Genomic DNA, 15,049 nt, shown 5'->3' with positions numbered 1-15,049 from the left:
GTTTGACAACAGTGATTTTTCTCATGTGTTCTCTTATCTTAAAACATTTAAAAGGATAATGTAAATACTGTCATAATTTAGTCACCCTCATGTTGTTCCAAACCTGGTCCTGAGTTATATTAGGCAGAATGTAAACCTCATTCATCATTCACATTCCTTATATGAAAAAGGATGCAGTGAAATTGAATGGTGACTGACAGTAACCATATCTGGCTAATAAATCCAATAACTTTGTTCCATGGATGACAGAAAGTAATATAATAGTAGTATAATATATTTCAGTTTAACTCTAGTGCATAAACTCTTATGTCGATACTTCAAATGTTGTGAAAAACTGGTTTGGAAACCCTTTTTGTTGTGAAAAGTGGCATTAATGCAAAAATATGGTGTCACATGACAGAATTTCCCCAATCATTAGCCTGTGTTAATCATGATGACAAGTTATACAGCATTGAAAGCCAATTTATTGTTTGTGAAGCATTACTCGCACTGTTATGGATTGGTCTTAACTGCATAACTGCACAGATCAGATGCTGCAAACACATCTGCCTCATGACACTTCCAGGAGTGCCAACACAAATATCTTCTATCATGGAGAACAATTGAATCGCCACTCTTTGTGATTAATTTAATCATGGTAGACATCCGTTTATTTTATTTTCCACACCATTCAAAATAATAGATGGCAGTCATGGAATTAGCCCACAATATAAAAAACGTGTAATTTCTGTGTACAAAGATGTTTGAAATGAAAAATAAATACACAATACTAGGATAAAAGTATAGTATTGTAAAAGTACAGGCAAAATTTCCTGTAATAAATTAAATAAATTACCAAACTAATAAAGCATTAAATTAAAAAAATCAATTACCTAACAAAAAAACTATTGTTAGGCCTATATATTTCCCTTTTCTTTACACAAACTTAAAGTAGCCTTACCCTGTAGATGGAAAAAAATCGGCAGAATGACATTCTCAGAATGTTCTACACTTTTCAAGACTATAAACTATCAGATCTATTTGTCCAATGCGGAGTTCAAATTCAGAATATTATAGCTTTTGAACATTTTAAAACATTGAAATATTTTAAATCGAACCCTCTTCAACTCGGATCACATTTGCTGAGCTTCTTCAGAAAATGTCAATTGCATTTTGATGCTAAAATAAATTTTAGATGATAATTGAGTTCAGTTGGTCATTAATGATAAATATGTGGGACATAATGCAGTTGTAATGGCGATGCTTTAGATGATTGTTCAAATTAGCCTATTGAACATCAGTAATGTATCAAATGTTATTACACTGCATACATTTTTCTTTAATATGCATTTAGCATATACACATCGATGGATGGTCCTTATACTAAGACCAAAGGTTTACCCCACCACTTGGTTTAGGTTTCCAGCTTGAAAAGGGCCATGATGATTCGCTTTTGGGTCGGGACAGGTGGCAACATACGCTAGACACAACATAGGGACATCTGGGAGGTGAAAGGTACCCAATTAGCGATATACACACATTTCTGTATGGAAACAAGGGCAGATTTCTTTTGCGATAAACCAAAACGTATGGGACAAAATGTTTTTTTTTAATCATGACTTCATCACGCACACAATTTTTATAGAAAAAACGCCATTTGAATAGAAACTAGCAGAAGACGGCAAATTTCTCCCAAAAAAATGTATGCATTTTCACTTTGTCAATAACAAAACAGCGCAAAGTGTGTGGAAACTAGGTTATTGACTATTGTCTTTTTATCAGAAGGGAGTAAAGTGGAAAATGAAAAGAAGCATGTAGGAGTGTAGTGAAAGCTGTTTTACTGAATCTGTGCAATCCTCTGAGGCCTGAATGTATGTCTTAAACAAGGAAAGTTTAGGTAAAGGAAGTTCACCATAACTTCCATTACCTAAACTTTCCTTGTTTAAGACATACATTCAGGCAATTTTTTCTGAACTGGTATAAAAAAGGAAAATTTGTAATAATCTGTGAATTATTTTTTTTATTAATTGTTTATTTTTTGGTGGGTAGAGAATGGAAAGGAGGATGAGAAAAAGAGTAAGAGATGTTGTGGGTTGTGTGTTGTGTTATTCTGCAGGCCAGTTGTGTGAAATATGCCTTATATTGGGATATTGAAGCTCCTGCACAAATGAAGATGGCTAAAACCATTGTTATAATTGTTAAAGAAGATCTCTGTTCTGTCAATTGGCAAAATGCCTTTAAATGAAAATCCTTTTTTAAAGCCTTTACAACGTCATGGTTACTGTTGTAACCTCCATTCCCTGAGGAAGGGAACGAGAAGTTGACACAAGGGGTCTTCCTAGGACGCCAGATGTACCTCTGAACTTGAGGAAAGGCCAATGTCAAGTTGGCAGACAGAATTTGCATGTCCCGCCCCGAACATATGGGTATAAAGGGAAGCGGGGCAGCGAGTGTCAGTCAGGATTTTGTGCTGAGGAGCTGAAAATAATGTACGGCCATTTAATGCACGTCTAATGCTGTGGCAGGAGGGACACAATGTCTCGTTCCCTCCCTCGGGGAACGGAGGTTACAACAGTAACCATGACGTTCCCCTTCTGTCACTCACTCGACGTTGTGTCGAACTAAGTGACACAAGGGGTCCCATCTAAAAACGCAATGCGCTGACCGTGTTACGTGAACTGTCGAGACAGGTGCAAGCAGGCTACTGCATGCTAAAGGCAACTGTGTCGGCTGAATGTAGCCATCCCCAACGCCCCCAAGAGATGTCACATACAGACCTTAGGTTCTCTGCACCCCTGAGGGGGGGAATAGGTGCTACATGACTAAACACGACTCAACCCTGAGATTGTAGAATCTGGCAAAGGTATTGGGTGTTTCCCAGCCCGCTGCTCTGCAGATGTCTGCTAGGGAGGTGCCGTTGGCCAGTGCCCATGGGAATGCCACACTTCTCGTTGAGTGTGCTCGAACCCGCAAGGGGGCGGGCATGGCCTGGATCTGGTAGGCCAGAGAGATGGCTTCAACGACCCAGTGAGCTAACCTCTGTCCCTTTCCGCCGTCCGCCGAAGCAGACAAAGAGCTGCTCAGAACATCTAGAGCTCTGCGTGCGGAAAACCATGCCGAGAAAAGAGATGCTCTGAACCGGGGCGAGCTTGCTCTTTTCCCAGTTGACCTGAAACCCTAGACGGCTGAGTTGCCTGAGCACCTGGTCCCTGTGAGCGCATAGTAACTCTCGAGAGTGAGCTAGGATGAGCCAGTCATCAAGGTAGTTCAGTATGTGGATGCCCACTTCCCTTATCGGGGCAAGAGCTGCCTCTGTGACCTTCGTGAAGATACGAGAGGGCAGGGACAGGCTGAAGGGGAGGATCTTGTACTGATACGCCTGTCCGTCGAACAGTAGGGAGGGTCGGTGTCGAACGAGATGGAGGCGTGGAAGTATGCCTCCTTCAGGTCTACCACCGCGAACCAATCTAGCTGTCGAACGCAGGTAAGAATGTGTTTCTGCGTGAGCATTTTGAACGTTAGTCAAAGCCCGGTTGAGAACTCACTGGTCCAAGATTGGTCGCAACCCGCCATCTTTTTGGGTATGATGAAGTAAGTACTTACCAACTCTTTGGTAAGAAAACATCTGCCAACATAAATGTAAACACACACACATTCCTTTCATGCTGACACACTTTGTAGTCGCTGCAGGTAAACAGAGTGTTTGCTGCTCTCTCCTTTACCTCTTTGGAATTTCCCACACACCCGCGGGGAAAATCGTATCATTTTCTCCTTAACATTTACCATCTTATACAATCCCATTCCTGTTCTGTTTCTATGTGAACACCAATGACAGGTTCATGACAATGAGTGAAATTGAATGTGTTGTAGACATTTTCCATCAAAATAATGAATAATCAATAATTGAATAGTCCTATTGTGCTTTAAAAATGTCTCTGACCTTTTTTAATTGCCATTTGTCATTAGCCCCAATATGTCTTCATGGAAGGAGAGGGACCAATAGTAAATTATTTTTCCTGCTTTTATAATGTACACTTTAATACTTTTAAATAATATAAAATATACACACAATATGTTAATTATATTTGTAATAACAATTGTAGAATTTGTTATCCTTTAGTGTAAAAAAGTTTCGGAAAAAAAAAAAATATATATATATATATATACACTCACCTAAAGGATTATTAGGAACATCTGTTCAATTTCTCATTAATGCAATTATCTAATCAACCAATCACATGGCAGTTGCTTCAATGCATTTAGGGGTGTGGTCCTGGTCAAGACAATCTCCTGAACTCCAAACTGAATGTCAGAATGGGAAAGAAAGGTGATTTAAGCAATTTTGAGCGTGGCATGTTTGTTGATGCCAGACGGGCCGGTCTGAGTATTTCACAATCTGCTCAGTTACTGGGATTTTCACGCACAACCATTTCTAGGGTTTACAAAGAATAGTGTGAAAAGGGAAAAACATCCAGTATGTGGCAGTCCTGTGGGTGAAAATGCCTTGTTGATGCTAGAGGTCAGAGGAGAATGGGCCAACTGATTCAAGCTGATAGAAGAGCAACTTTGACTGAAATAACCACTCGTTACAACCGAGGTATGCAGCAAAGCATTTGTGAAGCCACAACACGCACAACCTTGAGGCGGATGGGCTACAACAGCAGAAGACCCCACCGGGTACCACTCATCTCCACTACAAATAGGAAAAAGAGGCTACAATTTGCAAGAGCTCACCAAAATTGGACAGTTGAAGACTGGAAAAATGTTGCCTGGTCTGATGAGTCTCGATTTCTGTTGAGACATTCAGATGGTAGAGTCAGAATTTGGCGTAAACAGAATGAGAACATGGATCCATCATGCCTTGTTACCACTGTGCAGGCTGGTGGTGGTGGTGTAATGGTGTGGGGGTGTTTTCTTGGCACACTTTAGGCCCCTTAGTGCCAATTGGGCATCGTTTAAGTGCCACGGCCTACCTGAGCATTGTTTCTGACCATGTCCATCCCTTTATGGCCACCATGTACCCATCCTCTCATGGCTACTTCCAGCAGGATAATGCACCATGTCACAAAGCTCGAATCATTTCAAATTGGTTTCTTGAACATGACAATGAGTTCACTGTACTAAAATGGCCCCCACAGTCACCAGATCTCAACCCAATAGAGCATCTTTGGGATGTGGTGGAACGGGAGCTTCGTGCCCTGGATGTGCATCCCACAAATCTCCATCAACTGCAAGATGCTATCCTATCAATATGGGCCAACATTTCTAAAGAATGCTTTCAGCACCTTGTTGAGTCAATGCCACGTAGAATTAAGACAGTTCTGAAGGCGAAAGGGAGTCAAACACAGTATTAGTATGGTGTTCCTAATAATCCTTTAGGTGAGTGTATATATGTATATATATATATATATATATATATATATATATATATATATATATATATATATATATAAAGCGTAATCAAAATTTGGTGTGATAACTTTTGCCTTCAAAATAGCACTAATTCTCCTAGATACACCTGGACACATTTTGTCTTGGTTCTTTGCAGGTAGGATGTTCCAAGCTTCTTTGAGAACTTGGCAAATTTCTTCAATCTATTTACGCTGTCTCAATTGATTCTGTCTCTTCATGTTATCCCAAACTGACTCAGTGATGTTGAGATCTGGGCACTGTGAGGGCCATACAATTTGTTATAGGGCTCTGTGTTCTTCTTCTGTTCAAATATATTTGCAAAGGGAATGTTGAAATCTGAAATTAATGTTTCCTACTGATACACTAAAAGCAGAATATAAAAAATAACTGACATTTAATAACTGAATAACTAAAGGTTTTTGTGAAAAATCTAATTTGTGCACTGTACTGTTCATTATATTTTACACCACGAGTCTTTTAAATGTTTGATTCTGATTGTTGACGGATTATCTAAGGTGTTCAATTATTTTCCAGTAAACGCATGTCTATGAAGTTGTTCCAGGTCTTGACAGCGCAACGGTTCCATATTGCTTTGCCAACTTTTTAAAGTTATTTCATAGAGCCATACAGGCTACCACAACAAAATAACCATTTAAGGCAAAGACATTGGTTAAGTACATCGAATAAGAATGACAAACAATGTCTATATATCCTACATTTATTTAAATTTTGGTTGAAAAGCACTATTGCACTTCCTCTTCCTCTCTCTCTTTCTCTCTCGTCTCACCCACACTCGCACCATACACAGGCTACCACAACATAACCATCGCAAAGTCAAGTCAAGTCAAGTCATTTTTATTTGTGTAGCACCTTTCACAACACACATCGTTTCAAAGCAGCTTTACAGATGATAAGGCATTTACAGAAGATACAACTGTATTGTCTATAATGTCTATGAGTCATCATTGTGTAGTTTGATAAAATACGATTGTGAATTGTGTTTAAAAATAAATAATTAAATAATAATTGTATTTATAACCCCACTGTAGCAAGGAACACAAAACTCCATAAGATGTTGGTTAATGGATAAAAATAACCTTGGGAGCAACCAGACTCACTGTGGGGGCCAGTTCCCCTCTGGCTAACATCATGAATATAGTGCCAATATTACTTAAGAATGCTGTTCTACAAACATTGGTATCTGATTTTCAAAGGACAGATTGGTATCAAATATAACACCTAAGTTCTTCGTTGTTGAAGATAATGTAATAGTACATCCATCGAGAGTCAAATTATATTTTTGCTTCTTATTTTTATTTTTAGGTCCAATAATTAGTACCTCTGTTTTGTTGGAATTGAGTAGAAGTACATTTCTGGCCATCCAATCTTTTATTTAATTGATACACTCTGCTAATTTGGAGGATTGTGAAATCTCATCAGGTTTTGAAAAAATATAAAGTTGGTATCGTCAGCATAACAGTGAAAATTATTTCAGATAAGATTCCTGACAATATCTCCCAGGGGAAGCATATACAAGGAGAAAAGCAAAGGCCCTAAAACGAAATATTGCACTAAACCGATTGGAACATGGTTCTGTCCTGACAGTCCTGCTCCCCTGTAAGATGCCGCCCTGACGCATAAGATGCCCATGTCGGGGTCTGGGTAGCTCAGCGAGAAAAGATGCTGGTACCACCCCTGGAGTCGTGAGTTTGAATCCAGGTTGTGCTGAATGACTCCAGCCAGGTCTCCTAAGAAACCAAACTGGCCCGGTTGCTAGGGAGGGTAGAGTTACATGGGGTAACCTCCTCATGGTCACTATAATATGGTTCGCTCTCGGTGGGGCGTGTGGTGAGTTGTGTGTTGATGCCGTGCGGAATAGCGTGAGCCTCCACATGCGCTATATCTCCATGGTAACACACTCGTGACTCGGACTCGAGTCCTAGTCCAAACTCATCTACCCCAACTTGAAAAGTGTGCTGATGTTATCAATCTTTACACTAAAATGCAAATTGGTTTGATTTTTTGTTCTCAAATACATATAAATTAATGTATTTTTAAGTTCAGCTTAAGCATCCAAATAATTTTTGGGGTCACTGTATATGTGTATGTCTATATATACATTATGTATGTATATATATATATATATATATATATATATAAGTTTGTGCCTTACACACGTGGCTGATGTCTTTATGGACATGTGAAACCCCCTGTTTTTTAATAATTTCAGCTAATGATTAAAGATAGTTCATTGATTACTCACACTTATGGAAGAAGGAATATATTATCACTCTGTGGGTTGTCACTAGGTTACAAATTTGCTAGGTTGATGTGGAATGTCTATCACCTAGATACCAGGCATACAACAAATATTCCATCTGTCTTGTAAAGCTTTGGATATTAGGGTTGCACATAAACTTGAACTAAGAACCCTGGGAGCCATTGGAATATCTCTGTCATTCCGCTGCATACTGCGAACATTGACTCATTGGTTAGTCATTGGCAGAATATTGTAGATTAGAGTTCCTGTTTATTTTGTCCAGACAATCCAAAGGAAGTTGACTAAGATAATGTGTGTACCAGTGATGGCAATGTCTATTTATATGCCAATATGTGAATGTGTCAGTCAGCCATCTACAGTAATGTTACTGTGAACAACACGTTAATTCTCAGAGTATCATATTGTCCAAAGCTCAGGCATGTGGAACAGGAGTTTTAGTGTTGATCACTGGCACGCTAGGTAATGCTGATGCCAGGAATGCTGAATCAGGTTGGTGTGGCATGCATGTTCACAAGGCCTGTTGGCAGGTTACGGAGTAAGAGCTATTGTTCAAGATTCAGAGTATCTGCAGAGGCTGCATTCAAGGCCACTACTTCTCTTTTAGCAAAGCTTTGATCATAACTCAACTTATATTATCTCTGATGGGACAAATGGTTGTCCATGGCAATAACAGTAGGTTTTTGAAAATAAGTTCTGCAAGACCTTACAGACAAAGAATCCATTAATCATGGATCAGAAGAATCCTCTGGGCCTAAGAGTATTCATCAATCTTCAGTGATAAACTTACAGCACATTTAAGATATGCATTTCATCAGGAGACATGTTCCCTGGGTATTGAACCCATGGCCTTGGTGTTACTAGCAGTATGCTCTACAAGTTACAGGAACATATTTTTAGTTCTATGCTCTGAAAAGTCGGTATGCCTGAACTAATCACTCACAATCACACTCTATATAAAGTGTTCAACTCAAAATTGCGTCACTGTCTGGACGACAGCTGGTCGACTCGCAAATTACATGAAGTCCTGTGGTAAATGTAATAAAAGGTTTAGTAACAGTTTGGCGGGTTTCTTGGAAAGCACTGTGCTGGTATTTATCACCTGTCAGCACATAATTAACTAATGAAAGTTTGATTAAATTGGCTGATGAGGTTTAATTGAGTGTTTGGCTTATGTGTTTATCTATATTGTAACTGATGGCTTCTGAATGTTTCTCAATCAGCATAGAGCACATCTTTTCAGTATTTCGGGTTGTATTATTTTAGGAGTAAACAGTTCCTAAAACAGGAACTGTTATTTAAAATTACAAACAACAGATTTCATTGCCCTAGGGTCTTGAGAAATTCTGTTAAACATATAACAATATAAGGATTCCCCGTGAGAAACATCAGTGAGAGTGCTCAAATAATCAGCTTGCTAGTCATCAGATGGGCCAAAGTTCTGCTCACTAAAAAGCATCTGTTAAATGACTAAATGTAAACAGTGTTGACCTTGATTGTACGAGTCAGAATAGATCAGCTTTGTCCTTTTGGTTTAACCTAACCCCTCACAAAATCTTTCAGGCAATGCTCAACATATTTCAGGAAAGATAGGCAGGTGGTCAGTAGGTCTCAAACATAATTTCAATGTCAGTAGTTTAATACATTTTTGGGCAGTATACATTTTTCTGTAAACAAGCTTTAATTTCAAACTTTCCCCAGTGGTGCCCAGATGTATGTTTGGAAGGAGCCCAGCTCCTCTCAGTGGTGTAGGGGCTTGGGTTTTCTGCATGCCTTTTCTCCTTCCATCCTATAGAATGGGACGTTTAGCCTTTCCTGTTTTTCAACAGCATGGAACCATGTCAACATGATTAAACTTAATGCATGTCACTTCCCATAATTCCCTGGCCTCTTTACGCAATGTTTTAGAATTAATAGTGGATGTCATTAACAGTAACTTGCTGTTACACTGATTTATGGCAAAAGTTGTACCGCATAATCCATAGTGACCAATTTGTGACACAACGAACATTCACTTTTCCAGAACTGTCCCATACACTTAATATTATACTGAATCTAACAGTACTGATCATAATGTTTGCTAATTTGGTCTCTGAAAGACATTGTGATGGCACTGATAGCATCATAATAGACATACTATAAATGGGGGAATAAAAATGCTTTAATGTCTACTTTGTTATAATATTATACTGTATGGCACATGTCAAAAAAGTCAACAATAACTTTAACCAAGACAGACTTACTGTGTGTTCCGAGGTTGTTAATCAAGGGTATATGCTCCTGACAACCAATCAACAATCAGAGAATCACGGGCAACAAAATGCGCCAGTATAGCTATGAAGCAACTGCCCATTTCTATTTTGTACCTATAAATTTGTATGCATCTATGTATTTTTTGCAATAAACTTAAAATACATTGTTTCTAAACCTATAATCAACAACCTAAAATCAATAGTTTGTTTAGATTTACATAGTTTTTAATTTGACTATGTAATTTGCAATGCTTCATGGGATTGTAGTGAATTCCCTTCTTGTACCTTTGACTTTTTACTATTTTGTTTCAAAGCAAAATGTTTAATGATCTGATTCACCTTGGTGCTGATTGGTTTGTATCATGGCTTAGAACTCTTTTGTTTATAAAATCTATGGAAAAAAATTATTGGAGAAAATACTTCTGGAACAAAATCGTGGTCACAACAAACTGGCTACAGTATGCAGGGGAGTAAAAAAGGTGTAAAACTCTGTGTTTGATGACATTTGGCTGTCTGATAAGTATCTATGGGGACAGTCCAAACAGTCCTCTGCAATGACCAGACAGGTCAGGATGAGACCGGATGAATGATTCGCATTTGAAAGAGTAAACAAGCTAGTTGCTGAATTCAACAAGCTGTTGATAGGTGAAAAAAAAATAAAACCCAAGCTAGAGTATCTTTGGGACCACAGTCAACATACTTAGTAGACATAATATGCTTAGCAAAAAATAGGACTTGTGTAAGAGTAAAAGCTTTTTATATAGAAGCTAAAAGGAACTTTCAGCAAAGTCTAGGCCTTTAAGTGCTGACTGAGGTGGTACTAAAAGGCTCTGGTATACTTTGTTTTAGTGTATTCCAAATCGGCTCACGCCTGGTCGACCGCATTGCATTTGTGAGTATACTCTTCTGATCTTCAGTGAATATGAACACGTTTGACGCGTGCCCACTACAACTTCTTTGTGATACTCTTTTAGTAGAATGAATCGACGATGCACACTGATGATGACTGTGTCCGCGAATCTAGAAAATCTGGCCGGCAAACTGAAGGCTACGTAAAATCTAAGTATATAAGTGTACTCTATGCATTGTGTGTAAAAGAATAATAATAATAAGCTGCATATTCTTTTCACATAAAAAAGCAGTTGTCTGTCCACAGTTTTAATGTAGAAGGACACTTTAAATCACTAAATTAAATGATGATAAAACAAACTCTTTGTTGTTACATATAAGATTTCGAGTGAACACGGTTCAATTGAGAGGTAAATTTGATATTCAACCTATCAGCAGTATTTTATCAAAATCAAAAGTCAAAATGATTACGGCCCCTTTCCCTGTCATTGCGCCCTCGCTCCATGAAGTAATCCCATTTGAAGTTATAATGACTCTCTTTCGTTTTTGCTAAAATGATTTATTTTTTAGTTGTTTTGCTAAATTAAAATGGAAACTTGCATGACTTTCGTCATGCTTTGAGTGAAGACATCCAACCATCCATCCATCCATCGTCAACCGCTTATCCTGTGTACAGCTTATCCCAGCTAACATTGGGCGAAAGGCGGGGGACACCCTGGACAGGTCCCCAGTCCATCGCAGGGCCACACATAGACAGACATACACACACTCACACTCACCTCCACGGCAATTTTTTTGGAGACACCAATTAACCTAGCCTGCATGTCTTTTGGATGGTGGGAGGAAGCCGGAGTACCCGGAGAGAACCCACGCGACACAGGAGAACATGCAAACTCCACACAGAAAGGCCGGGGCAACCAGGGTTTGAACCCACGACCTTCTTGCTGTGAGGCGACAGTGCTAACCGCTGCACCACCGTGCCGCCCTCGACATCCAACTAATCATAATTAAATTCATTATCAGTTACTTTCATTATTGATTTTTATAATTTTATTGATATTTACATTTTATTGATTCGTTTTTGCAGCCCTCTGAAAGTTTAGGCATGTAGCCCATCAACTTTTCAAATACTTAATCCACAACAATGCGTTTCGATGTATTGTATTAAATGGGAAAAAATAAATACAATTAAAAAATAAACTCTTTTGCGCAAATATGAATCATATCACAAAAACTTCCCGCCGCCAAATATGAATCATATCACAAAAACTTCCCGCCGCCAAATATGAATCATATCACAAAAACTTCCCACCGCCAGCCTCCTCAATTATCAACATCTAAAAAAGGCCACGGGTTTATCGTAGCCCTGAACAAAGCCATTAGCTCTTTCAGTCGCTGAGTTTTGGGAAGCATGGACGCCTGTTCAATTTTGCTCAGAGTCTCCGTGATGACTGCCGGAAATGGTTGCTGGTGGAGGGAACCGTGGATGTAGTCGACCGTTGATCGAGGTCCCCTTCTAGAGAATTGGTATGGACCTCATCGGCCATTAGAGCGGACTGCACACAGGCATCACTTTGTACTTGTTCTGGTGGACTATGCTAATTAGAGGTAATGCTTGAAATGGGCATAATAAAAGAGTCGCACAGCGATTGGACCAGACTGGTAGTTCTAGTTTTTGAGGCTGGCTAATACCGGAGGTAGAACCCAAAGATCTTGTTACACACTTATTCCTAAGTCTAGGAATAAGAGCAAAATGTTGTCATTATTAGAATTTTGACACAATTGAGACTAAAATGTCACTAATGACCACATACCATTTATGGAAACTAAGCAGCAAAAATGGGTCATTCAGAAATTGCCATATTATTGTTGTCAGAAGCATGAGCACATTAACATATACCTACATACCTACAATATGTTTGCATATAAACTCCCAAATTCAGTATTCAGCATATATGATTGGTTATACAATCATAATAATATAGACAGATAATAAACAACATAACTTATTTGCATATAGTCTTGAAGTTCTTAAAGGTAAAGTCCATCCATCCATCCATCCAGCAAAAAAAAAACCTGTTTGGTTCTAGAGACAGCGAGAGGGTAGGAGAAGGTCCTGTACAACGGCAAGAGACCTTGACTAACAATATAAGTGGACTTTATGGGGAAAAAAAATGCTAAATTGTTGTTGTTTACTTTCACTTCACACTTGTTTTACCATTAAAATTCTTATTTATTCTTAAACAATATTATTTGCATTTCATTATTTGTCATTTGTTAAGAAATAGCACATTTGTTTACGGCCAGAGCAACTATTTTAAATTTAGAAGTTTGAGAACATTATTTTGCATTTGTCTATGCTCTGTATTGTAGATGATTTATGGGGCTAAAGAGAAAAAGAGAGACTGAAAGAACAGAAAAAAACAGTATGAGATAGATTAACGCAGCTGATTCCCAACCCTGTTCCTGGAGGCTCCCCAACACTACATATTTTGGATATCTCCCTAATCAAACACACCTAATTCAACTCATCAGCTCGTTAGTGGAGACTCCAAATCTGAATTGGGAGTGTCAGAGAGGGAGAGAGAGTGAGAGATGCTAAACTCCAGAGCTCTAGCAGTAGGCTAACCTGGCTGTGCTCAACATGCTGTGTCATCCTTTCCATATAGGCTTTTCTCTTTTTGTATGTATTTTAGGCAGTGTCTCAACTCTGCAGCCATTAAAAAGGGTAGTTATTACAACAAAAGTGTCATCAAAACAAATAATGTTATTTAAAAGAGAATGTAAGTGTTTATAAATTTATGGAACTGTGCAGCAGATTTTTTTTTCTTGGCAGAAGCATCATTCAGTATGTTGGAGAATTCATTTTTTGCTGAGTCACTAGATGGGATAATGTTTGAGATGGGCTTTATATATATATATATATATATATATATGTATGTATGTATGTATGTGTTTTGGTGTTTTTCATGCATCTGCTTTTGCAGTTTTCTGATTTGTTTCTGATTTGTTATGTTTTATGATTCAATATGAATGAACAGAATTTGTGGGGAGGTTTTGTTTTCTCGTCTGTGATTTTATATGTTTATTTTAATCATATTAATATTATGTCATAAGAACCATATGTTCCTCTGAATGCTGCCAGGACACAGTGCTTGAATGCTTTATTTTTTACCTGTTATATCAGACTAGATGGCTCATCTGTTTGCATGTTTTGATATCAGAATTGATATTGGTTAGCAGAAATGGCCAAGGCTTACATTTCCCATGATTCTTATATGTAACGGGAGCCAGCTGGTACGTGATAGCTTTGCGGTATGTGTAAACCTCACTCCCCTGGCTTCAAGAGGCTCACTGGCGACTGGCGCTAGAGGCTGTAGCCTTTAGCCTCTTCGTTAGTACGCCTGACTCCCATGTCGGAAACACCAGTTTGAATCCCATTCGAAGTGGGTCGAGCTGGACCAGTTACAGTGGAGCTATGACCAGGATGGGAGTGAGGGAGTGAGTGTAACGGGAGCCAACTGGTACGTGATAGCTGTGCGGTTTGTGTGAACCTCACTTCCCTGGCCTCATGAGGTACATGCCAGAGACCCTGGTTCAAACCACACTTGGAGCGGGTCAGGCAGGACCGTTTGCATATAGACACTTTTCACAATACACTTTATTTCAAAGCAACTTTGCAGAATGTCATGCCTTATTGTCTTTAAGCCCCCAGTGAGCAAGTCAAAGGCGGCTGTGGCAAGGTAAAAATTCTTACCTTGAGGGAAAAAAACATTGAAAGGAGCCCATCCTCATCTGGCTTTATGATACATACTGTATATACTGAATATGCTAATATTATTTACCTGTATATAAAAGCTATTCTCAAAACTCATTATCAGCTTTTAACAGCTTGGAATCCCCAGCAAACCTACACAAGTCCTTCATACACCGTTATGATGAAGAAATAGCCACTGATTGAAAAATCAATGATTCAATCATTTGTGTTAAAATTTTCAGTATTTACATGCAATACCACACAATTATTTCATCTGACAAATACAAATATTTGAAAGACATTCAAATAATTTGCACTAACTGTTACAACACTGAAATATGAAGCTAAAGAATCATTTTTGTTTACAAAAGAAATAGTAGTTTTAGGGTTGGGGATTCTTGAGTTCTTAGTAAAATTGCAGAAAAACAAACACCAATTTTTATGAATGCATGTGCAATTTCTGTGTTTTTATTTTACTTTTATTGCATGACATTAAATTAGAGAATCAGATAAAAAATATGG

At 38.5% G+C, this 15,049-nt stretch overlaps 1 protein-coding gene across 1 annotated transcript in view; it reads right to left on the bottom strand.

Moving 5' to 3' along the window:
* Positions 1–14,211, bottom strand: part of LOC127650845 (epiplakin-like) — a 20,692-nt gene extending 6,481 nt beyond the window's left edge. The window contains 1 exon segment of the mRNA XM_052136483.1: positions 14,126–14,211. Coding sequence (XP_051992443.1) covers positions 14,126–14,211 — 86 coding nt within the window.
* Between the last annotated feature and the right edge of the window lie 838 nt (positions 14,212–15,049).

This window comes from Xyrauchen texanus, chromosome 10 (assembly GCF_025860055.1).
Source record: "Xyrauchen texanus isolate HMW12.3.18 chromosome 10, RBS_HiC_50CHRs, whole genome shotgun sequence".
NCBI lineage: Eukaryota > Metazoa > Chordata > Actinopteri > Cypriniformes > Catostomidae > Xyrauchen > Xyrauchen texanus.
Note: the sequence above shows the minus strand (reverse complement) of the source record. Positions and strands in the feature narration are given on the sequence as shown.